Source organism: Oncorhynchus gorbuscha, linkage group LG26 (genome assembly GCF_021184085.1).
Source record: "Oncorhynchus gorbuscha isolate QuinsamMale2020 ecotype Even-year linkage group LG26, OgorEven_v1.0, whole genome shotgun sequence".
Lineage (NCBI taxonomy): Eukaryota > Metazoa > Chordata > Actinopteri > Salmoniformes > Salmonidae > Oncorhynchus > Oncorhynchus gorbuscha.
Genome location: NC_060198.1, coordinates 3,352,666 through 3,377,920, shown reverse-complemented (window position 1 = coordinate 3,377,920; position 25,255 = coordinate 3,352,666). Strand labels below are relative to the sequence as shown.

At 42.7% G+C, this 25,255-nt stretch overlaps 2 protein-coding genes and 1 long non-coding RNA gene across 3 annotated transcripts; all 3 read right to left on the bottom strand.

The window, feature by feature from the left end:
- Window positions 1-237: 237 nt before the first annotated feature.
- cdkn2d (cyclin-dependent kinase inhibitor 2D (p19, inhibits CDK4)) lies at window positions 238-2,462 on the bottom strand. The gene is made up of 3 exons (XM_046331699.1): window positions 2,216-2,462; window positions 1,721-1,890; window positions 238-1,331 (listed from the first exon to the last, which is right to left on the bottom strand). Exons 2-3 carry the CDS (start codon window positions 1,862-1,864, stop codon window positions 939-941), a joined length of 537 nt encoding a protein of 178 aa, XP_046187655.1. The 5' UTR covers window positions 1,865-1,890; window positions 2,216-2,462; the 3' UTR covers window positions 238-938.
- A 385-nt stretch (window positions 2,463-2,847) lies between these two features.
- Window positions 2,848-9,605, bottom strand: ap1m2 (adaptor related protein complex 1 subunit mu 2). Its single transcript, XM_046332038.1, has 12 exons — window positions 9,404-9,605; window positions 7,691-7,847; window positions 7,398-7,465; window positions 7,067-7,197; window positions 6,009-6,156; window positions 5,343-5,469; window positions 5,108-5,250; window positions 4,647-4,718; window positions 4,409-4,567; window positions 3,563-3,688; window positions 3,286-3,361; window positions 2,848-3,115 (listed from the first exon to the last, which is right to left on the bottom strand). The coding sequence occupies exons 1-12, from the start codon at window positions 9,443-9,445 to the stop codon at window positions 3,090-3,092; spliced, it is 1,275 nt and encodes a 424-aa protein (XP_046187994.1). The 5' UTR covers window positions 9,446-9,605; the 3' UTR covers window positions 2,848-3,089.
- A 12,468-nt stretch (window positions 9,606-22,073) lies between these two features.
- LOC124015772 lies at window positions 22,074-23,177 on the bottom strand. The gene is made up of 3 exons (XR_006835216.1): window positions 23,142-23,177; window positions 22,468-22,642; window positions 22,074-22,255 (listed from the first exon to the last, which is right to left on the bottom strand). It is a non-coding gene; the product is annotated as an uncharacterized LOC124015772 (long non-coding RNA).
- Between the last annotated feature and the right edge of the window lie 2,078 nt (window positions 23,178-25,255).

Sequence of the window (25,255 nt, the reverse complement as noted above, 5' to 3'; positions counted from 1 at the left end):
TTTCCCTTCTTGGATTCTAAACTCTAGTTGGATAGTGACCTCCTGTGGCCACAATAGAGAACTGTACTTGTCATCAAAATCCTTAAATATGGACTTCATGCTTGTAATATAGAAGATTCTTTTGATCAGGATTCTGAATTTTAATAGTCAGACATAATTCTAATTGTATAACGTGTTGTAGCTATTTTACCAACAGTAACTCTTTAGCCAAGTCCCATAGAATAGAAACAAAAAAGGTCAAGTTAAACACTTTATTTTGTGCTTCAGTCTTCCAAGAAGGAATTAATACTTAATATTTTCAATAGTATTTGTATATAAATAACATCTCAAAAAAACAAAACCGACAATGTAGCTATTTACAAAAGTTCATAAGAATATTTTCAATAAATAAATACATGTAAAATTCCCAAAAATTCTAAATATGCCTAATAAAAGGTAAGTTTTCAAAGATAAACACAACTACCATGCAATGCAGTCATCATGGGATACACCATGTCAAGTCAAAATATCAAAGTTTGGAAGAAAATCACAAACAGTTCAATTTCCTTCACAATGAGGAATAATAATGCAATATAAGTCATCACAAACACTCAATAATAAAGCCATGTACAAGTGTGCACTCCTGAATCAAAGGGGGGAAGAGGTCAAATTTACCATCAAAAGGTGCTTTGCTCTGTGCAAAAATGGTGTCCAAATAATGTCCACCATACTTATTCTTCCATAAGCTGCCAAAACAGGACGGTAAACACAAGTCAACCTCGACCAGAGTTACTAAAAATCATACTTTACAAAGTAACGTTTACATCAATGAATTCAAGTCACCAGGTTGAGAGGAGAGTGTAGGTAAGGTAGGTGTAGAAGGGGAGTCTATGAACCATCCAATTTGGCATAGAGAGAGAGAGGGGGAGGGGGGGTTAGTGGTAGAGTCCATCTAACTCCTAAAGAGGGAGAGGTGGGGAGTGAGAGAACACTTTAGACTCCAGCTGTCTCTCTAGAAGCTCTACCATGTCCGGTGTACATGACGATGAGGCTCGGGCGAGGTCCACCGCTGTCTCTCCACTGGTGTTGGGGTGTTTCAGGTTGGAGAGAGGTGCAAGGAACTCAATGACGTCCCGGTAGCCCTCTCGGACAGCGATGTGGATGGGTAGGGTGCCGCTGTGGTCTGGCCTGTTGACTGACGCGCCGAACTCCACCAGAACCCGGAGTGTGTCCACGAAGCCAGTGCGTGCCGCATCATGTGCCGGTGAGACTCCTCGCCGGTCTGTGATATTTGGGTCGGCTCCGTGCTCCAACAGTAAGCTGGCCACGTTGGAGTTGCCCATCATCATCACCTAGGGAGAACAGAAGGAGACTTGACGTTAGAGGGCGTTATCAAATGTTATTCATCACATGATGCAGTGTTTGACATAGGCCTAGTGGGAGAGAGTTCATGGGATTGTAACAATTTAATTTTATGTAGGGTAATTATAAAGGATAAGTAGCTAGGTTAGGTACATTTGTCAGAACTCTGGTCAACTCTGGTTTTCACTGCATTTCATTCAAACAAGGTATAAGAAACCATTCTGAGGAAGCAACCATGGGCTGACAGCTCTGTTGTTGTCTCCCTCTCACACCCACATAGACTTAGTTAGCTAACTATACTGCATTCAAAGCAAACACAGTTTGAGTCGAAATATTACAGGCTAGGACACAATGAAAGTTCAATGAGGAAGTTGGTTACCTGTAGAGCGGTCTTTCCAAATTGATTGACAGTATCGGGATGCACTCTGCATTCCGGTCCTAGCATCCTCCTGACCTCGTCCGTATTTCCCTTGGCTGCGGCAGCGGTCAGGCTCTTGGCCGCATCACTCTGACTCAGGACCATTGTGGACGGATTTCTATATTTTCTCCCTAAAATAAGAATAGAAGAAATAGCTAGCTGAGTACCCAGTGTCGAATTGTAATCAACTGTTGTAGTCTATCAACGCTAGCCAGTTCGTCTCGTTAGCTAGCTCACTATCATTTATCCCCAACCAGCAAACGTTAGCAAGCTAGTTGCGAGTAGTTCAACTAACACATTATAGTGAGAAAAAAATAATATATATATAACACACTTCACAACGTTATTTCTTCGAAATTATGGAGCCCAATTCTAGCTAGTAGCGCAGGATAAGTATGCTAGCTAGTAGCTAGCAGTCTCAAAGGGCAATCAAAACTCATATGAAAAGGTAGTTACCGTGTCTGTTTTGAAATGATCCCGACCGTTACAGGCTCTTCTTTTCCGTCCCTTTTTCGAGATACTTTTGAAATAAATCACAGCAGGTAAATGTTGAATAACTTTGAAGGCTGCAGGACCTTTAATTTGCGCGCTGAGAACTACGTTACCGTTTACCCAACCAACATTTACAAACATTGGACAGAACGTATCTCGACCAATCAGCGCGTTGAATGGCGAGGTGGGTGGAGTAATGACTTGGTTGCCACCATACAGTCACTGGTTGCTACAGTATCACTGTGGTAACAGTTAAGTCGACCAATGAGAAGCCATATCGTAGAAGGCGGGCAATTTTGCGGACGTTGATATCTTCAAAGTACATTCATTCACATTTCTAAAATGTTGTAGTAAATGTCCAAAGTCAGACATTTGATAGTAAGTCTCCAAAGTCAAGTAGAAAAAAAGGCGGGTTATTGAAGAAATCATTCTCAAATGCCCGCGATTGACAGTTGTGTCATTAAAACGCGCCAATGGGATTTTATATACTTTCTGGCTAAAATAGCAGCTAGCATTTTGGATGATATAAAACAATACATTCATAGCTAAAATGTTTTGTTCATTAAATGTAATAATACACAAGAAAAACACCCTCATTACGGTATTTCAAGGCTATAGTTTAATATAAACATTTAACAATCTAAGAGACAATGAGTAAAGCAATTAAAAGCTCAAATTACATTGCATGACATAAAAGTTAAAATCACAAACAATTTTATACAGTAACATTATTAAGTAGAGCATTTCAATGAAATTCAAAGACATTTTCCTTTTTTTAGTGTGCAATTAAATTGAACAATGATCTCTGGAAGCAAAGGCAGAAGTTAGCCACCATGGTTTAGAAGTTACTCCGTAGTTGGTAATCTAAATGAAAGAAAATAGAACAATAAAAATAATATAGGATAAATACTAGTTATAATTTTAAAGAGTAAAAATACTTTATTCCCTTAAATTTGTCTCTCTCTATGACTAAATGATGGGTCTCTTTTTGCTATACATGAGTAAGCTATATCTAAAGAGCAAGGCAGTCCTACCTCCACTCTGTGTGATGTATCTGACCCAGGGCAAGGCCTGGTAACCACTCTTCTCTATAATTTTCATGTACCGCACCTTGAGGCACACAGGGTGACAGAGGAGAGGAGAGAGATCAGTGTAACTTGATATAATGGACCATTTGTTTTGCCTAACCAAATGAGGCACTTGTAGTCTATGCTAGTTTATGCTAAGTAAGTCACCACTTTGGTTCCGCATAAGCTTGTTTTCAAAGGTCAATACAGTATACTCACAGGCGCGAGCACACACACAGCTCACCTGTATCCCTGACACTGTGAAGTATGGAATCTCAAAGTTGACAGTGATGGGAGGTTTGCCCTCCATCTCATCATTCTCCACACTGGGCAGGCCAAAGCTGGCCCGCATCAGAAACTCCTTACCGCCCTGGAGAGAGAGAGACAGAGACAGACAGACAGACAGACAAAAAAAAGAGAGGGGGCGGATAGATACAGAGAGAAAAATTACAGAAAGAGTGAGATAGTTCATATAGGGCCCTGAGTTTTTTCGTTCTGATGATGTGTCCTGACCAGAAAAAGAGGCTGGAGTTTTTCCAGGTCAGGAGCCTTAATGTTCTAAATTCTAAGGTTCATTGTTGACCCATTTCCTGTCCGATGGCCACATCATGAAAAGTTGCACACAGTTCATAGTCCTAAAGGGGTTTATTTACATGGGAGTGGGATAAAGAATCCTCTGGCTTCAAATGCAGCGAGTGCAATTAATCAGATGGTTATCGTCTGATTACAACATTGTCATCAGAGGATTGATTACCTAGCAAGTTAGCAAGCCAGTGAGGCGAGGAAAGGTAAAATACCACAGCTAGGGCTAGATAAAGCCAGGAGAATAATATACTTGTTGAACATAGCTATAGCCATCAGTCTTACATGTTTTCATGGTCATCACTCTCTCACTGTTAAGTTGGTCAAGGTCACGACATCAGGGTTAGCTATCCTGCTTACAGAGCTTTTTGTTGCGAAGATGCGCCCGCTTCACTCGGACGGGACGTTTGCTTGTAAACAAAAAAATGGCTCTATATATTTTGCCTTGAGTTTCGTCGACAGGGAAGAACAGCTTGAGACAGAAGTGCTGCTTGGATGAAACACTTACAGGGAAGGACTTGATAGTCCACACAGCCAGGTTCTTCTCAGGGACGTATTTAGCGTGGCCTGTACTGGTCTTAAACTTGGGGGAGTCGGCGTCACTGGGGACAGGAACCCGCACCTCCACGTTGTTGGCTACTGACTGCTTCTTGAACTGCCCTTTAGCCTATGGAATTAGAGACAGGCAACTGTAGCATAGGACAATGCATAAGATTCATACACTGAGTGTTACTATATAACACTACCTTAACCATGATCTCAACTCGACTGTGAGAGAACTTCTCGATGACAGACTCGATCCATATCAGAGGCTTCACCTGTAGGGATACAGAATGTAGTTAGTTCTACCGTCCACTGGAAAGCCATTATACTACTTTATCAGTGATGTGGTGGTCGGAAAATAGGTAGGTAAATGCTGATCGCCGTTCGCGGTGAGTCAAGTAATACTCCCCTTACCCACATTTTTCAGGAAAAATGCATTGACAGTAAGTGCACACGCAAAATAAAAAAATGGTGCATGAAGTGTTTACCCTCCACTACACCCCTGTACTTGATACAGACAGGGCTTACAGCTCACTCAAGTATTGATTTCAGTACAGTAACAGTGCAGTGGAAGAGTGAAACTGAATGAGGGAGGGATGAGGGTATTTTAGGGAGGTCATGTACATTTTCAGAGACACAATATGAATGTATTAAGGTAACTCACATGAGTGTTGATGCGGTAGGACATGAGTTCAGACTCTCCGTCAGGAGGGATGAAGGAGATGGTGCGGTCACTCTCGAAACGGGACAGACGAACACACTGGTGGAACTTAACGTCCTCCATCGTTACAGTCTTCCCTTTGTCGCCTGAACACACACACACTCCTTTTCATCAACATCTAAAATGCAATTGCATCTGAGAAGCAGTGACTTTGTGTGTGTGTGTGTATTGTACATACGGCCAGTGAGGGCGAACAGCGCTCGGTCATTGAGTCCCAGTCTCAGCTCAGGCATGCCAGACAGCATGGTCTTCAGCTTGACAGTGCCCACGATGTCACTGCTCATCACACTGCCATTGGCATTCACCTGGGGTCAACGCATGACACAGGGGTCAACCTCTGATGGAGACTTTTTATACAGTAGCTAGTTGATTTAATGCTCAGTCAATTAAAGATCAAATCCACACTAGGGGAAACAGCATCAGTGTTCACCCCGGCATCTTCGGTATTGTTTTTGTTTTGTTGAGGAGATAGGGCAGAGGGGAGCACCCGGCAGCAGGGGAAAACAACTGCAGTAGGTCTACATATTCTGCTGTTCGCACGTGCAGTGATGTCTGAGGGAAGAAACTGTGTTCGTTGGTTCCCGTAACTTCTTTGTTGTTCTAATATCGCTAACAGGTGTGGCAGTTCCACCAATTAAGGAGTCCAGCTTTAATCAATTCAATGAATCAATTATTCAGAAAGAAAAGGTTATTGGTATTTTCAGTAATCAATATTTTCCTATGGAGATTAAAGCATTATATACACAAAACCAATTATGACAATTATTGATGTTGCCGAAACACAAGAAAATTAATTGCCGAATTGTATGTATCAAACCCAACATCCTTATGGTAAACCACTCACCAGTAAGTTGATGGACTCGATGACATCGATGAAGACCTCATTCTTCTTGTACTTGATGCCCTCTGACCTCCAGGACACAGCGTTGGTGACAGTGGTGGGAACCTTAGTCTTAGCCACCTCCAGCTTGGTGCCCTCCTGCGTGATGTACCTGGAGAGACAGCCAGTATGGACATCAGTAGCTTGATCTCAGATCTGTTTTGTAAGACAATGAATTACAAGGACCAGGAATTGGCAAGACAGCACATACAGATCTGGAATCAGGCTAAGTCAAGATAAAAGTCAATGTACCTGTAGTAGAGACAGACAGTATGGAGATCAGTCTGATTGGACTTTCAAAAGTCCCAAAACTTGTCCTTGCTTTATGGTGTTGGGTCTAGAACCAGTATCTGTCTATTAAAGCTGCATCTTTATAATAATAATAAATATGCCATTTAGCAGATGCTTTATCCAAAGCAACTTTCAATCATGCGCGCATACATTTTATGTATGGGTGGTCCTGGGAATCGAACTCACTACCCTGGCGTTAGAAGCGCCATACTCAACCATACTCAGTCCACTCTCTCCATTCACCCAGTACACGTGTATGACTAATTGACTATATTGTAACAGAGAACATGTGTATCAGTGTGTGTTGTGATTGGCAGGCTCCCCCACCGCCTTCCTCTGCAGATCCTTTATGGTCAGCTGAAGAATGGACTGAGGTCTGCCAAGGGGCAGAAGAAGCGCATCAAGGACCACAGCAAGACCTTCCTGAAGTGGAGAGCCTGCAACCAACTGCCATACCTGGCGTCCCACCTTCCGCCTGGGTGTCACACACCTCCAGGACACAATCCCAGAGAGGAGAATCGAAACGTCTTGCACAACGACACCAGCGTGCAGCGGGTACAGCCCTCTGAGGTGGAGAATTCACCTGCCCCTCATGTGGCAAACCCCGCGGGTCTCGAATTGACCTGCACAGCCACATGCAGTGGCACTAACGCAACTCCCCACAATTGGGAGCAGCGTCATCATCGAAGGACAGCCATAAGCAAGTAAGTAAGTGAGCGGGTGTCACTCACTCCTGCAGGATCTTGCTGTCGGTGGTCTGGGGGAAGCCAAAGTCCATGAGCTCGTCCAGTAGCTCATAGACCACCACAAAGTTGTCCTGTATGCTCTCCTCCTCCAACTCTGTAAAGTACTCTGTGAACACCTGGAAACAACACCACATCGATTGGCAGCTTCAGTAATAATATGGGAATTATCATCATGTTATGTCAAATGGGTAGTTGAGAAACCAGTAGACACATTATGCAGGTCTTTTGGTAGTGAGAAACACTTCTGACTCAGCCATTGGGGTGAAAATGACAGCAATGGAGTTGTTAAGACAGCACAGACAGACCTCTGACTCACCTCAACCACTTTATAGAGGAAGGCATAGACCAGAGAGGCGTTGGAGTTCTTGTTGGTAGTGGCCACCACTGTGAGAGCGTCAAGGTAGATAGAACACACAGGCCTATTCTAAGGTCCTAGTGTAATATGTTTAAGAAGTTCATTATCATCTTTACTCTAGGGAAAAATACATATTTGTCTTTGTGTAGGTTTGACTAGCATCTCATTAGTAAAGCTAACATGATTTATACAGGCTACAAAATGGTAATGATTAACTTTTAGCTGGCTAGCGACTAAAATCATTATAAGGATACAGTACAGGTTGGTGTGCTTGATCCACAGGAAATGAACGTTGCCGTGCGACATGATTGGACAGGTAAGCCCCTCCTCTTCCTGTGTCATGAGCAAAGGCAGGAAATGGTCAATCTCAGCCATGTCCACGTCGCCCTTGTAGTTCCGACATATGAGCACCTGCAGGGTAAGAGGGGAAATTAATAGGGAAAGAAAACAATAACCTATATGGGTCAAAGGTCACCCTTAAGGCACCTGAGTTTTTCCTAAGCATGTGACGTGACTAAAAAAACTCATGGTCCTACTAGAGGTCAACGGGTGAGAGAGGTAATGAGGTAATGTAACGTAGAGGTCAACAGGTGAGAGAGGTGATGAGGTAATGTAACGTAGAGGTCAACGGGTGAGAGAGGTGATGAGGTAATGTAACGTAGAGCAGATATGGGAAGAGTAGAACTAGAGATCATTATTCCAGCAACCTTCTGGATGTGCCAGGCGAAGAGGTGCTCATAAACGTTACACAATATTTCATGTTGAGTCCTGTACATGTTCCATCGATTCCATCTCTAAGGAATGCTAAATGAAGGAAGAACATAAGGGCTTGACAACTCTTTGCCTTGACAAGAGATCAGATGGCTGAGATTGGGCTCCAGAGCTACACCGGTCACTCAATCAAGGAGTTGCAGTGCCTACAAAGTTTAGGTGTACAGTAGTACCATGCAACAGGCTTATAACGGTGGTTATGGTGGCTTGTCAGTTGTTGTGTCAGCCTAGGCCAGGGGTTCGGCAACAGGCGGCCCAAAACCGTCCCAAGTGTTTTTTAGTAAAATCAACATATAATATATATTTTTTAGGATTTTAGTTTTTGTAAAAAAAAGACTAAAATCACAACAAGAATTCAGCTAGAATTGAGTTTACTTTAATGATCGTGTCTTAATGTAATCAAGGTATTCAAATATGTCTTTTTGGCTTAGTTGTGGTCAATTTGTAGTGTACAAATTATTATAATTATGTTCTGGCCCCTCGAACATAATCGGCCGGCTGCTGAATATGGTTGCCTAGGCCTACTCATTTGCATGTAGCCTAATACAACCTCTGTCCCTCTGTTGTGCCACCTGAAACCTTGTCCTCTTTCCCCTCCCATGACTTCTAGGCCTATTGTAGAGGGATGGAATCTTTTGATCAAATTACACCTCTAGCTGTGAGAGATTCAGGCTATACTGAATCTCTCACAGGATAAGAAACCTCAATAGAGCATTCTCTTCTGTTTATAACAGGAAGTACTGTGTTGTCTGCCCAACCAAATGTGATTTATAATGTGTTAATCTTGGCACTATCCTTCTACAATGTACACAAGATGACATGTGCCAGGCAACTTTGACTCACTTACTATATTCACTTTCATGTTTGGAAATATGTAATTCTTTTGTGGCAGCTTTTTTCATAACACCTGGTATAAGAATTTGTCAAGTCTAAAAAGGATGCAGCCACTGGCCTTATGACCTGTTTTTATCCGCTTGTGTCCGGAAGTGACTTGTGCAAGGCTTGAATGGAACTGTCACAGGCAACGAATTAATCTTTAACGACGTGGCTATCTATTAATGTTTAATGGTAAGAGCAAACGTTGAACAAACTCGATTTCAATCCTAAACAAAAGCGAGTTAAGGTCAAGTCAAGCTAAAACTGACATTGTTTATAGCGTTATCAATGGCAACAATCAAAATGAGAAGTGATCTTACCTTTCCTTTCAAGTCCAGAACGAAGACAGCGGAGGCAGACATTATCAGCACCAAATGGATCACTCCGCAAGTATTTCAACCACTACAAGCTTGTCCGCTTAAATTTTAAGCGTTTCCTTTCGCCAGTAAAGTAGTCTAAATGGGTATAAATTTACTCATGGCTTCCACGGGTCCTTTTCTTGAAGGGACACGTCAGATCTGACGTCACGGGCCTCCAGGTAAAACATTAACAGCATCGCACTCACCTGTATGGAAAAAAAGAGGCCTGGACGCACTGCTCGATTATTTCGCGAGATGGCGCAATAGATCCAGATATGCATGTTGGAACTTTTAGCGCAATACTCACGACTTCCACAAGAGGGCAGACGTACATTAGATAAGTAACGATTGCAAAAATCCACCGATCGATTCTGTACCATACAGCACAGGAGGCTGGTGGCACCTTAATTGGGGAGGACAGGCTCGAGGTAATGGTTGGAGTTGTATAAGTGGAATGGTATCAAATATATCAAACACATGGTTTCCATCTGCTTAATGCCATTCCATTCGCTCCGTTCAAGACATTATTATGAGCCGTCCTCCCCTCAGCAGCCTCCACTGCCATACAGTCTATAGACTCTATGGTCTGTAGGCCTGGCCTGCTGATAACAGTTTAATGTGATCTTGAATTTAAAATAAAAATATATATTTTCTGCTTCACATATCTAGAATTTACTTTAGATGGCTGGAGCTTTTCCCAACTAGATTTATTTTGACCTGGTGACCTTGACTTTTAACAGGCATTATGTCTGTCAAGATGTTTTGTAAGTTAATGCAGTGATATTTATTGCTCTGACGTCACTTTTGGAATCTTGCAAAGAACTGTCTAACAACAAACTCACATGTTTCTCCTCAAAGTCAAACTCACCCAAAATGATCTGACACTTTACTATTTCATTCCAAAACCCCTTTCATCGTTTACTGGTCTCTTTATCTTGACATCTTTATAAAGGCCTATAAGGATTTGGCTAGACCTGGGTTCAGATAGTATTTGTCTGTATATATATATATATATATTTATATATATGTGTATGTGTGTGTGTGTGTACTCTGAGTGTTTGATTGGGCCTGCATAAAGATGACAGATGGACAGAATTAGTTTGGACTTTTGGGACTATTCCATTCACTGTGCCAGTCGAGCTCAATCAAGCCCAGCTAAAGTAATTGAATACTACTTGAACCCAGGTCTGGATTTGTCATGTGCACTCCCTTTACAGCTTCTTAATCTGTTATAACCCCTACTTTACAAGCATCCTTCCCCACTGGTGTGTGTGTGTGTGTGTGTGTGTGTGTGTGTGTGTGTGTGTGTGTGTGTGTGTGTGTGTGTGTGTGTGTGTGTGTGTGTGTGTGTGTGTGTGTGTGTGTGTGTGTGTGTGTGTGTGTATTTAGGCTATAGGAAGGCCATGGCCAACAACAGACTTCCATGTAGGAGTTGTGTATGTTATGGGAGGGTTGGGACATGTGTCAATCTCAGTCAAATTATTGCTCATTTTGTCCAAAAGCTTTGTTTGCACCAGCTTGAAGTAGCCATATCCAACCCACAGATAGGAGAATTACTGGAGCTGTAAACTAGACAGCAACGCCTTGGTAAAACACACATGCTACATTCACAAAGGCTGTGGCCTGGCTATCAAATAATAAAGGGTCAGATGTGGGCCAATGGGTGACATGCAAACTAAGGAATGCTTTGTGTACCTTTCAGACACACACACTGTTTGTTTTAGTCAGTTAGTGCAGGTCTACTGCCATCTTTTCTAGCCACCCTTAACTTGACCTGTTTTTGGACACAATGTGTCAGGTGACGTTATGGGTGACGAGCAAAGATGACAGTTTATCCAAATCAAAGTTTAGCATCCTCCACCAATGTTTGATTTTAAACTTGAACAAATCTCCCCCACACTCCAAATCCAGCCTGGCATACAGGAAGAGAGGGAGTACTGTGACAAATGTAAACATCAACATTAAACCCCACGATTCTTAATCGGACCTCTTCTTCCTCCCCTGTTGTTGTGGCCTGGATGTGAAGCCAGAAGGAAAGGCCATCACCGCTGCAGCCTTGGGATGTGTCTCAAATGGCACCCTATTCCATACATTGTGCACTACTTGTCAAAAGTAGTGTACTATATAGGGAATAGGGTGCCATTTGAGATGCAGGCTTGACTGACTGCAGTAGCCTTCCCATATCCCCCATATGGGGTACTTGGATGTCCAACAATAACATATGGAAACGCTTTGTAGGTCAGACAGACTTCAAAGGAAACAAATGACTTGTAGGTCAGACAGACTCTAAACGAAACAAATGACTTGTAGTGCAGACAGACTCTAAACGAAACAAATGACTTGTAGGTCAGACAGACTCCAAAGGAAACAAATGACTTGTAGGTCAGACAGACTCCAAAGGAAACAAATGACTTGTAGGTCTAACAGACTCCAAAGGAAACAAATGACTTGTAGGTCAGACAGACTTCAAAGGAAACAAATGACTTGTAGGTCAGACAGACTTCAAAGGAAACAAATGATTTGTAGGTCAGACAGACTTCAAAGGAAACAAATGACTTGTAGGTCAGACAGACTCTAAACGAAACAAATGACTTGTAGGTCAGACAGACTCTAAACGAAAGAAATGACTTGTAGGTCAGACAGACTCTAAACGAAACAAATGACTTGTAGGTCAGACAGACTCTAAACGAAACAAATGACTTGTAGGTCAGACAGACTCTAAACGAAACAAATGACTTGTAGGTCTGACAGACTTCAAAGGAAACAAATGACTTGTAGGTCAGACAGACTCTAAACGAAACAAATGACTTGTAGGTCAGACAGACTCCAAGGGAAACAAATTACTTTTCCTCTACCTCTCTAGGTTTTACAGTAGGTCAACAAGTTAAACTGTTCAACAGTGGCTTCTTGCTACTATCTATCCCAGGGGTTCTTAAACTTTATCAGCTCAAGACCCAAATAAGAAATTGACCGTGACCCAAATTGCTCTCCAACAACTGATTTTAAATCTGATTTTAAACTAACCTTAACCACACTGCTAAACCTATGCCTAACCCTTACTTTAAATTAAGATTTTAAAAAGCAAAAACAAATCCATACATTTTTACCACTTTGCAGCTTGGCCATCTAGTGGGTCGATATGACTGTACATTCTATTGTTCCTTCAGTGCACTGCTGAGTGCCATGAAGAGGTAGACATATCAAATCAAATTTATTTATATAGACATACACAGAAACAGCCTAAAACCCCAAACAGCAAACAATGCAGGTGTAAAAGCACATACACAACAGACGACACATTGACGCAGCTGCTATTGTCATGACCTAGTTAAGAACACCTGTGCCGGTCAAATCATCTCCCCTTCACATGATTGATGGGTCAAACCATCACAAACTCAGTTCATTTAACCCTCAGACTTCACCATGGTATGTATAGGCCTGACCGGGGCATATGGAGAAATGTAATGGACCAGCTAAGTGGTGATGCTCTTGACCAGTCTTACTCTCTCTCCTACCCATTTTCAACAGTGTAGAGCCACCACTGAACATATCGATGGTAGAACTACTAGTGACTAGTTGGCCTACGACTAGTTAGCCTACGACTAGTTGGCCTATGACTAGTTGGCCTATGACTAGTTGGCCTACGACTAGTTGGCCTACATGTGTCTGGGTGTGTTTGAGTGCAGCAGTGTGTTTCAAAGTGTATCCTCCCCTGCAGCCTGGGAGGAAACATTTCTCTGGGTAGTGGCTGGTGTCTTTGGGTCTCTGAGACAGAGACTATTGTTATTTCTTATCACCAGACCAGTACAGCCAGTACCACTCTGTTCTGTTTGGTAAACTGGCTAGTGACCTGCTGTTCCTGTTCCTGAAGTGACTTCCTGTTCTCATGTCACAAGACACTCCCCCTCGTAGACTTTCACAGTGGTGTGATGTTCGGACCCCGCCCCTTTGTTACATCGCTGGCCAATGGGAGATGGCGGAATGGCAATATGTAAATAGTCAGGTGAGGTGACGATACAGGAGATAGTGTCTATGAGCCTATCCCCCGGGGACAAACATTGTTTGTCACCTGTGCTTCAGTGTGTATCTTAAAGCCATAGGGGTCTAGCACACTGTGGATCTAGACTCATTTGAATGGCTATAAAGGGCGATAGCTATGTGCATCTGTCAACAGTGATGCTGATGGAGTGTATGTGGATACAGACCCTGTGTAATTTCCATTGCTCTGCACTTTCACACGTTTTACCTGCAGGCGTCCCTTTACCCATAACACTATTATAGCTTAGCTTCCATACAACATACTGCATCTAACGAAGGGGAGTGAAGGTTAGGCCAAAAAAAACAACCCCAGAATTGCACCTCCAGCTTTGTATTGCAGTTATAGGTTGAATCCAAAGATTTATCAGAAGACTGTTGATCTACAGTAAAACTGTACTGAATGTCCCACTGGGGCCTCCTGGGGCCACCAGTACAAAAATGTATGCAATCACTTGTTATAAGCCACTTTAAGTAAAGGTGTCTGCTAAATGGCATACATTATTATAAATGTTGGCAAACTGTTTGCCCATGCATAGGTACCGCACAAAAACCTGACAGAAATATCACGAGGATGACAAGGCGATCCTATGTAGACTCCACGTGTAGACCACTCCTACTAAGGAATGTGGATGCTAGTTCCAGTCAGATGTTATTCATTGATAGAGAACAGGTCTGTCCTTGAGGAGTGGATAACGACATCACAGCTCATAGACGAATCTATTCATTCACTTCCTGCATAGCTCACCTATATATACTTTATATAAGTAAGCTAGATACCATTCAAATCAAATGTAAACTTTGTAAACAACAGGTGTAGACTAACAGTGAAATGTGTACTTACGAGCCCTTCCCAAAAATGCAGAGAGAAAAATAATAGACAGATAATAACACAAGGAAGAAATACACAATGACGGGGTACCAGTACACAGGGTACCAGTACAGAGTAGATGTCTAGGGGTACAAAGTCATTTAGGTAGATAGAGTGCCTTCAAAAAGTATTCACAGCCCTTGACTTTTTCCACATTTTGTTGTGTTACAACCTGAATTTAAAATGGATTAAATAGAGATTTTTTGGGTCACTGGCCCACACACAATACCCCATAATGTAAATGTGGAATTGTTTTTTTTTCTCAAAATTTTGACAAATTAATAAAAAATGAAAAGTTCCTAATTTAAAAAAAAACAGACATTTAATTTCCATTTGAGTTATTAATTACACTTTGGATGGTGTATCAATACACCCAGTCACTACAAATATACAGGCGTCCTTCCTAACTCAGTTGCCGGAGAGGAAGGAAACTGCTCAGAGATTTCACCATGAGGCCAATGGTGACTAAGACGGTTACAGAGTTTAATGGCTGTGATAGGGGGAAACTGAGGAAGGATCAACAACATTGTAGTTACTCCACAACACTAACCTAAATGACAGAGTGAAAAGAAGGGTGCTTGTACATAATAAAAATATGCCAAAACATGCATCCTGTTTGCAACAAGGCACTAAAGTAATACTGCTAAAAAATGTGGCATAGCTATTTTCTTTTCGTCCTGAATACACAGTGTTATGTTTGGGGCAAATCCAATACAACACATTACTGATTACCACTCTCCATATTTTCAAGCATAGTGGTGGCTGCATCAGGTTATGGGTATTCTTGTAATTGTTAAGGACTGGCAAGATCTTCAGGATAAAAAATAAACTGAATGGAGCTAAACAAAGGCAAAATCCTAGAGGGAAACCTGGTTCAGTCTGCCTTCCACCAGACACTGGGAAATTAATTCACCTTTCAGCAGAACGATAACCTAAAACACTAGGCCAAATCTACACTGGAGTTTTTTAACAAGAAGACAGTGAAAGTGGCCGAGTTACAGTTTTGACTTAAATCTGCTTGAAAATCTATGGCAAGTCCTGAAAATGGTTGTCTAGACATGATCCCCTACATATTTAAGAATGTTGAAAATAATAATGGGCAAATATTGCACAATTCAGGTGTGCAAAGCGCTTATAGACTTACCCAAGAAGACTCACAGCTGTAATAGATGTCAAATGTGTTTCTAACATGTATTGGTGAGTTGAATACTTAAGCAACGACTATATTTTGTTATTTAATTTCTATTACGCATTTTTCTTTCACTTTGACATTCCAGCAGTGGAGGCTGCTGAGGGGAGGATGACTCATAATAATGGCTGGAATGGAGCGAATGGAATGGAATGGCATCGAACCGTGTGTTTGTGGGATTTGATACGATTCCCCTCCAGCCATTTCCACGAGCCCATCAACCCCAATTAAGATGCCACCAGCCTCCTGTGCATTACAGTATTTTGTGTAGATTGTTCATTTTAAAAAATTACAATAAAAATCCATTTTTACCCCACTTTTTTAATTTTAATTGTACCTTTATTTAACCAGGCAAGTCAGTTAAGAACACATTCTTATTTTCAATGACGGCCTGGGAACAGTGGGTTAACTACCTGTTCAGGGGCAGAACGACAGATTTGTACCTTGTCAGCTCGGGGGTTTGAACTCGCAACCTTCCGGTTACTAGTCCAACGCTCTAACCACTAGGCTACGCTGCCGCCTAGTGAAGTGTCCAAGGGGTCTGAATACTTTTGCAAGGCACTGTATGTCCTAATATGTGATATAATAGCACACCTTGATGACTTCAAATGGATCACATTGACGGACATGTGTCGTATCTTGTGACTATAGTGAGAGGAAACATTGCAACATTGCTATCAGTCAGGATTAGTACTAGGAGGTACCATGCAGACAAGATTGTGTTAGGGAGTGAGAGAGAGTATTGGGTCAAATGAAACTCATCTCCATCATTTTGCCTGCCGTAATGGGATCCAAGCCCTTGGCTTTATCTACAGTACACAGAAGCATTCTCTCTTGTGTCTAGGAAGGAGATAAAGGGCTGTATGTACAATGTATCAGACGTCTCAGAGCAGGAGAGCTGTGAATGAATAAGATGGACGGGGACCAGTGGCAGTATTCACAAAGAGTCTCGGAGCAGGAGAGCTGATCAAGGATCAGTTTAGCCTGGTAGAGATTTAGTAGGATTAAATTGACAAGAGGGGACCTGATCCTAGAACACCACTCCTACTCTGAGATGCTTGACACATTCGGCCCCAGGTTGGGGGTTGATTGATCGACACTGGTGTCTGTATGAAGGACAGGCCTTGGTCTATTTGAAGGACTGGTATAACTGGACTCTTTTAAGTATCGCCTAGCTATGACCAGCCCCTAAAGGGAACATTCTTGTCAATTACTCTTAATGGTGTGCCTCTTTGCTTGTCAATGACACTGTCACTGAGGAGTGTGCAGTAGCGGTTTGTGGGCCAAATAACTGGGGAAGCCAGAACAAAGGCCATATTACACCCTATGTGTTGTGATAATTGCGTTGTTTGCTCTATAACCTGTTAGTTCATATGCCTTGACACAGTGATATATATATATATATATACAGGCCTAAAGCCGAGACAATAAGAAGACACAGTGGCAGAATAAATTCAACCACACCTTTGTTTCACCACAAAACCGAAGAGCAACATCTGTCCTGTGAAGTCCACAAAACATATTGCCTGTAACAAACAGTTACATCACCTACAGCAGTGGTTCCCAAACCTATTATAGTCCCGTACCCCTTCAAACATTCAACCTTCAGCTGTACCCCCTTTAACACCAGGGTCAGCGCACTCTCAAATATTGTTTTTTGCCATCATGGTAAGCCCGCCACACACGCACTATACAATACATTTCTTAAACATAAGTGTTAGATTCTGTCACAACCCAGCTCGTGGGAAGTGACAAAGAGCTCTTATAGGACCAGGGCACAAATAATCATATAATAATAATCAATCATTTTGCTCTTTTATTTGGCCATCTTACATATAAAACCTTATTAGTACAACAATTGTGAATAACTCACCACAGGTTAATGAGAAGGGTGTGGTTTAAAGGATGCACGTAACTCTGCAATGTCGATGGATGCTGCAGTGCACCCACGTGGCATCGAGAGCAACTGCTTGCACACACTTTACCACTTCCCTATGTCTCCCTGTCATGGCTTTTGTGCCATCAGTACAGATACCAACACATCTTGACCACCAACGTCCATTTGACGTCACAAAGCTGTCCAGCACTTTAAAAATATTCTCTCCTGTTGTCCTGGTTTCCAGTGGTTTGCAGAAAGAGAATGTCTTCCTTAATTGACCCCCCATAAACATAACGGGCATATACCAGGAGCTGTGCCAGGCCCGCCAGGTCTGTTGACTCATCCAGCTGTAACGCATAGAATTCACTGGCTTGTATGCAAAGCAGCAATTGTTTCAAAACATCTCTTGCCATGTCACTGATGATTCGTGAAACAGTGTTGTTTGATGAGCAAGTTCATGTTTCCGCCATTTTGGGAACTATTGATTTAGAACCACGAAGAGTTTACCGCTAGTCTCTAAGAAAACAGGTGCTGCCTCCACTATTCAGCACCATTTCACCTTCAACATGTCAACATCATCTAACCACCTATGCTTAATCTGATACAGTGACAACTAAAATATACCAAAAACATTTAGTCCAATCAATGTAAGCTACAGTAAATATGATGTGGCTGTCCATGGTTCTGGTGTGTGTGTGTGTTTTGACTCACCCTACTTGTAGACAAATGCCAATGCCATCCTCCTCTCTTTCATGTTTCCTAAATGGCCTATGACTCTGTCATACAGTACCATATATTTTGTTGTCCTAGCCTACCTGGCTAAAATGCTCGCTATCCTGACTTCCTTTCATGGGCAATGATGCGCCAGGCCAGCTGGTTAACATGAACCTACTAGCTACATGTTGAACATCCATCCTCTCAGGCCAGGGACACAATGTATGAATTTATGGTGGGATCAGAATCGCAATTATAATCATTTGCCAGTACAGATAATTAAGTATCCCAATCTCCATCCATGGCTAATTTAGGAAACAGACTATTCTAGCTAGCTATAGCCACCGGGGGACAACACAATGAGACGCAACAATTCAAGTTGTTTCTGTCAATGACGTATGCTCTCAATGAATTTGATAGGAGTGATGCCAAATCCAAACTGGCTTCCCTTGACACGTTTTAGGGGTCAAGGGAGGCCAAATGCTCACTGGCTTCCCTTGCATTCAACGCTACGGGCGGCAATAATGTCATACCCTTTTGGAACAGATTGAATCAGATAGATGGCCTACACATACAGAGACAGAGGGGCACACTCTCCGGTGAGATACATTCAGCCTCTTGCGAATTAAAGGAAAATTATGAAACACAGAGAGACGAAAGATAAATTATTTGAAAATAAATAAATAAATAATATGTAAATTTTTGGAGAAGCCTGGCTCCCCTGGGTATTCATGAATACACGACAACTGGTGGTGTGATCTTTGTTTGTCCAATCCCTGCTCCCTCTGGTTTAGGTTCCAAGTAAACGTCGCCAGCTGTTAAAGCAATCTTGAACCAAAGACTGTAATGTTGCTGAGTTCTCTTCTGATTTCAGTAGAGGGCTATAAGTGTAGATTCTCTTCCCACAACTCACTATGGTGGTTGATTCCACATCTTAATCCCCCTGTTCCGGAACTCTCTCTTTGTTCCATTATGCAAGTAGAGTGCTGAATGAGTCTCTGGTGTATAGAGGGAAGAGTTGGAGGATAGAGGGAACACCCATCATTATGGATGAATTATGGATGATGTTAAATGATGACAGGATGTTGTCTGTAGTTTGTTTGGGTGTGTCTGTATTTGAGACCATCTGCACTACAGACAGTTCTACAGTTAGACTCTAGAACTCACCCATGTGTGTAATTCCATGTTCCGGGGGAAATGTATGGGTTGTCTCAGCCAGATCAATCCAAGTTTTTTGTTGTTGTTGTCTGATCTCCACAACTTTGTATCACATTATGCATTTTATTATCTGAAGTCTGGATGGAAATACACTTAGATTTGTAGGTCTACTGGCAATTCCTCACAAAACCCGAGTTAAAAGAAACACCTTTATACACACCGTATCTACACCCTGGAATACGTCCTTACCGATCACATTTTCCATTGCAAAGACAAGTGATGACTCAGGGAAACCAATGTCCTGTAACTGGAATCAAACCATAATTGCAAAGTCATGGTGTTTCCCTTTGAAAGTGAAGACCAACTGTACACTTTGGGTGGTTCCCAATGAACCACTTCAAAAGAGAACATGAAACGCGACAATGTGCACATTCATCAATCTCTCCACACTGTAATTGTCCTAAATAACCCATTTCAGTGAGGTTACTGAAATACCCTGTAATACTGCAGTGAGTATAATATGAGTTTATCCCTAGCTATCCAGTTTGAGGCTTTCAGGACCATGATATTACACGTACGGTACAGTTGAGTCATTCTTGACTGGAGGGTTCTTTCTGAGGGCCTTATGACTTTCCAAAATGTGCTAATTTCCTTGTTACAAATACACCCGAACTCTATTGTATAATGAAAATGACTGGAGAATTGTAAAGGAGAATTTGGGTCGCAAGGACTTCATTGTAAACGTCCTTATTGCAAGTCAGCAACTTAATTGTTCACAGGGAATGACTGGATTATCATAGAATAGAATTGTGTGACCTTGACATATTGGGGCAGGAAATGTTAGACCAAAGTTCAAAGGCTGTTCTCAACACTGCATTACTCCCACAATGGTAATCCAAGTGGAATATTCTCTCAGTCAGAATAAAAACGTATTTAAATTAGCTTAGAACACACAGCCTGCACATTGCATTCCTTATTAGTAGTCAAGTGTGATCAAACTGACATGTTTCATCAGTAAGAATTTGTTCATAACGTACTTTCCTAGTTAAGTAAATGTTAATAAATAGGTTGGGTGCAGGGCTGAAAACAGTTGGTATACAATAAAGAACCGGCACTCAGAAGCTTCACCTACTTATTTATGAACCTTTATTTAACTAGGCACGTCAGTTAAAAACACATTCTTATTTACAATGACAGCCAACCGGGGAATACGGTTCAGTTGTTTGTTCAGGGGCAGAACGACAGATTTTTACCTCGTTAGCTCGGGGATTCGATCCAGAAACCTTTCGGTTACTGGCCCAACGTTCTAACCACAACGTTTGGTTCCTGCAAGGATCTTCATCAGGTCCTGATGAAACAGTGTTTATGAACAGATGCGTGGTGGAGTTTGAGTGTGCCGGCTCCATTTATTTGATACCTTGCTGCATCTTCACCTTGACACGTGATAACAAAAGCTGGACTTACACTGGTGGTAAAAGGCTTTGTGAAACACACTGGCAGGAAGATGATGTCAGAGAGACTGAATACAATACTGAGCACAAAAAACAACCTTATGAAGCATTAACAACAACTGACCGAGAACAAAAATAAGTTTATTCACCCTGAATAAACAGTGAAACTGAAAGCCTACATCAAAAAGCCTTATTAGATTGGCTTCCCACCGTTATCAGGAACGGGATGAGTAATACAGTATGTTCAGTGGCTAGAACGTTAAGTACAGGTTGTGTGTTTTTTGTTCTAACGATGACACAGCCGTACAAGGAAGACCGTATCTGCGCAGTGGGACGAAAGAGACGTGACGGATGAAACTTGATCATTATTTATCTTTTATTAAACAAAATAATCACAACACAAACTATACAATGGTCACTTTGAGATTGGATTATCTGAACAGGAAGATTAAGACTCAACAAGAAGAGCAATTTGCATGTAACAGGCAAGCAGCAGTTGGTGCTCTGTCCTGTGGACTCGTACATCTTAGGGTGATACACAACATTGTGCTTTACACACCACAACTGATGTCATAAAACACTGCACAACGGGGGCAATTTAGTCTATAAAATGTAAGATCTTCAATCAGCTGTGAATGAAAACATATAACAGAACAAACATCAACATCAACTTCACCTGAACCATAGATGTATATCTATATATGGACCTGAAGTTTACACTGTTGTTCAGAACCAGCAGTGTCATTCACACAACCAAGATAATGATTCAATGGATAATGAATCAAGATAATGAACATTGGTTGGTTGGTTATGATGATGGGACAATATTAACAACTGTGTAACCATTCACAGTAGACAGGAGAGCGTAGGAAAATAAAACATCCAATCAAGATATTTATACATGTGTATATATATATAAATAAATAAAACAAATCTGTGATATGTACAACATTTTTCACGTTTTTAAAATGTACAAAATGAACAGGGTGATACCACAGTGAACTGAGGATGTAGTATTTACAGAAACATACAAACTATATACATATTCTGAAAAATAATAATTAGTATCTTCATATCATACCAGGATGTCATTCAACATCATTCACCATCATTTATTTTGTCAGCTTTCCACCTCAATAAAAAAATCAAACGGAAGGTGTTTTCTTCATGGCTTAACTCTTTAGAACAGTGAGCAGCATACAGACATAAACCAGTGGCTTTTAGTTGGCCTTCAACTTTCAGCTGCTGGTCCTTCAACTAGCCTTCAGCTGCTGGTCCTTCAACTAGCCTTCAGCTGCTGGTCCTTCAACTAGCCTTCAGCTCAGCTGCTGGGCCTTCAACTAGCCTTCAGCTGCTGGGCCTTCAACTAGCCTTCAGCTGCTGGGCCTTCAACTAGCCTTCAGCTGCTGGGCCTTCAACTAGCCTTCAGCTGCTGGGCCTTCAACTAGCCTTCAGCTGCTGGGCCTTCAACTAGCCTTCAGCTGCTGGGCCTTCAACTAGCCTTCAGCTGCTGGCCCTTCAAGCTGCTGGCCTTCAGCTAGCCTTCAGCTGCTACTGGCCTTCAACTACTGGCCTTAGCATTCAGCTGCTGGCCTTCAACTAGCATTCAGCTACTGGTCTTCAACTAGGCTACTGGTCTTCAACTAGCATTCAGCTACTGGTCTTCAGCATTCAGCTACTGGTCTTCAACTAGCATTCAGCTACTGGTCTTCAACTAGCATTGGCTACTTCAACTAGCCTTCAGCTGCTGGCCTTCAACTCAGCCTTCAGCTGCTGGCCTTCAGCTGCTGGCCTTCAACTAGCCTTCAGCTGCTGGCCTTCAACTAGCCTTCAGCTGCTGGCCTTCAACTAGCCTTCAGCTGCTGGCCTTCAACTAGCCTTCAGCTGCTGGCCTTCAACTAGCCTCAGCTGCTGGCCTTCAGCTACTAGCATTCAGCTACTGGCCTTCAGCTACTGGCCTTCAGCTACTGGCAGCCTTCAGCTAGCCTTCAGCTACTGGCCTTCAGCTAGCCTTCAGCTACTGGCCTTCAGCTAGCCTTCAGCTACTGGCCTCAGCTGGCCTTCAACTGGCCTCAGCATTCAGCTACTGGTCTTCAGCTAGCCTTCAGCTACTGGCCTTCAGCTACTGGCCTTCAGCTACTGGCCTTCAGCTACTGGCCTTCAGCAGCTGCTTCAGCTACTGGCCTTCAACTAGCATTCAGCTACTCAGCTGCTGGCCTTCAACTAGCATTCAGCTACTGGTCTTCAGCTGCTGGCCTTCAACTAGCCTTCAGCTGCTGGCCTTCAGCTACTGGCCTTCAGCTGCTGGGCCTTCAGCTACTGGCAGCTTCAGCTGCTGGCCTTCAGCTCAGCTGGCCTTCAACTAGCCTTCAGCTGCTGGCCTTCAACTACTGGCCTTCAACCTTCAGCTGCTGGCCTTCAACTAGCCTTCAGCTGCTGGCCTTCAACTAGCCTTCAGCTGCTGGCCTTCAACTCAGCCTTCAGCTGCTGGCCTTCAACTAGCCTTCAGCTGCTGGTCTTGGCCTTCAGCTACTGGTCTTCAGCTACCGGCATTCAGCTGCTGGCCTTCAACTAGCCTTCAGCTGCTGGTCTTCAACTAGCCTTCAGCTGCTGGCCTTCAACTAGCCTTCAGCTGCTTTCAAAGCCTTCAGCTGCTGGCCTTCAACTAGCCTTCAGCTGCTGGCCTTCAACTAGCCTTCAGCTGCTGGCCTTCAACTAGCTTTCAGCTGCTGGCCTTCAACTAGCTTTCAGCTGCTGGCCTTCAACTAGCCTTCAGCTGCTGGCATTCAGCCATCTTTAAAATTGGCCACAAAAACAATGCTCATCGATTTATTGATTTGGATGTAACTTGTTGATGCACAAATTGGAATATATCAATAATGCACAAGGCGTGTAAAGCCATAACCAGATAGAAGGCAATAAGGCAACAACTCAACAACTCAACTCACTAACTTGTGTAAGGCAACAGTTGACAGGGGCTATAAGATCATATTTACCAAGAGACAATGTCTGCTGCACGTGCCAAGGCAAGAGAACTATAATGTCAGCTATAGTTGACTATAGTGAAAGGAGGTCATAAGGCATTTGGGCTCTTCTAGACACTGTATACCACATAACGTAAGAAAATGTACGTCACTAGACATTACACACATTGCTGGAGTGAGTATAGAAATGCTTGCATTGATGATGGCAAAGGCACCAATATGTAAAGAGACCAATGACAACTCAAACGTTTCAGCTCTGATTAGTGCCGACAGCTCACACGTTTCACCTCAGAGTAGGGCCGACAACTCACACGTTTCACCTCAGAGTAGGGCCGACAACTCACACGTTTCAGCTCAGAGTAGGGCCGACAACTCACACGTTTCAGCTCAGAGTAGGGCCGACAACTCACACGTTTCAGCTTTCAACTCACACGTTTCAGCTCAGAGTAGGGCCGACAACTCACACGTTTCAGCTCAGAGTAGGGCCGACAACTCTTTAAAATTGAATATATCAATGCACACGTTTCAGCTCAGAGTAGGGCCGACAACTCACACGTTTCAGCTCAGAGTAGGGCCGACGACTCACACGTTTCAGCTCAGAGTAGGGCCGACGACTCCACGTTTCAGCTCAGAGTAGGGCCGACGACTCACACGTTTCAGCTCAGAGTAGGGCCGACGACTCACACGTTTCAGCTCAGAGTAGGGCTGACGACTCACACGTTTCAGCTCAGAGTAGGGCTGACTCACACGTTTCAGCTCGACTCACACGTTTCAGCTCAGAGTAGGGCCGACAACTCACACGTTTCAGCTCAGAGTAGGGCCGACGACTCACACGTTTCAGCTCAGAGTAGGGCCGACAACTCACACGTTTCAGCTCATAGTGTCACACCATAGTTCAATGTCCCCCCTGGGAAAGTCTCCACTTTAAGATGTGGTGATGTTCGGTGCTAAGTGACCAGGCACGTGCATGTGTCAATGTCAGATGGTAAGGCCATCCAGAGGTCTCAATGTCCATTGTTAAGTACACCATAAACATACAAACTAGGTACCGTTTTCGACCTTCAAAAGATATGACAAGACAGCTTTTTGACTGCAGCCTGTTTTAAACCCACAATCTTCAACACATCCTTCATGTCGTGCTAATTGTGTTTTCTAGTGCTTTCGTCAGGCTGACAAAGGAAGTGGGATCCAACTGAACTCAAGAATCAAATGGGTTGGAAGTGTAGGACGTCTTCTGTACAGTGCTATGCACAATCTTATGCAACATTAGAACAAAAGTTTGCCTATTTTACAGTAAGTAGCCAAATGTACACTCATTTACAAAAGAGCTGCTAAGTGATATGTAACAAAAACAAACAAAGTTGAAGCTGTGTTAGATGGTTGTCGTTTTGAACTTCCTTGTGTCAAAGAGCCAAGGTCCAGGACCTAGCCTGGTACCAAATCTGTGCTTTATGTGCTTAGACATTTATTCATCTCTCTGACGAGGAGTTAGCCTAAAATACATACATTTGGGACCAGGCCACCTAGGTAAG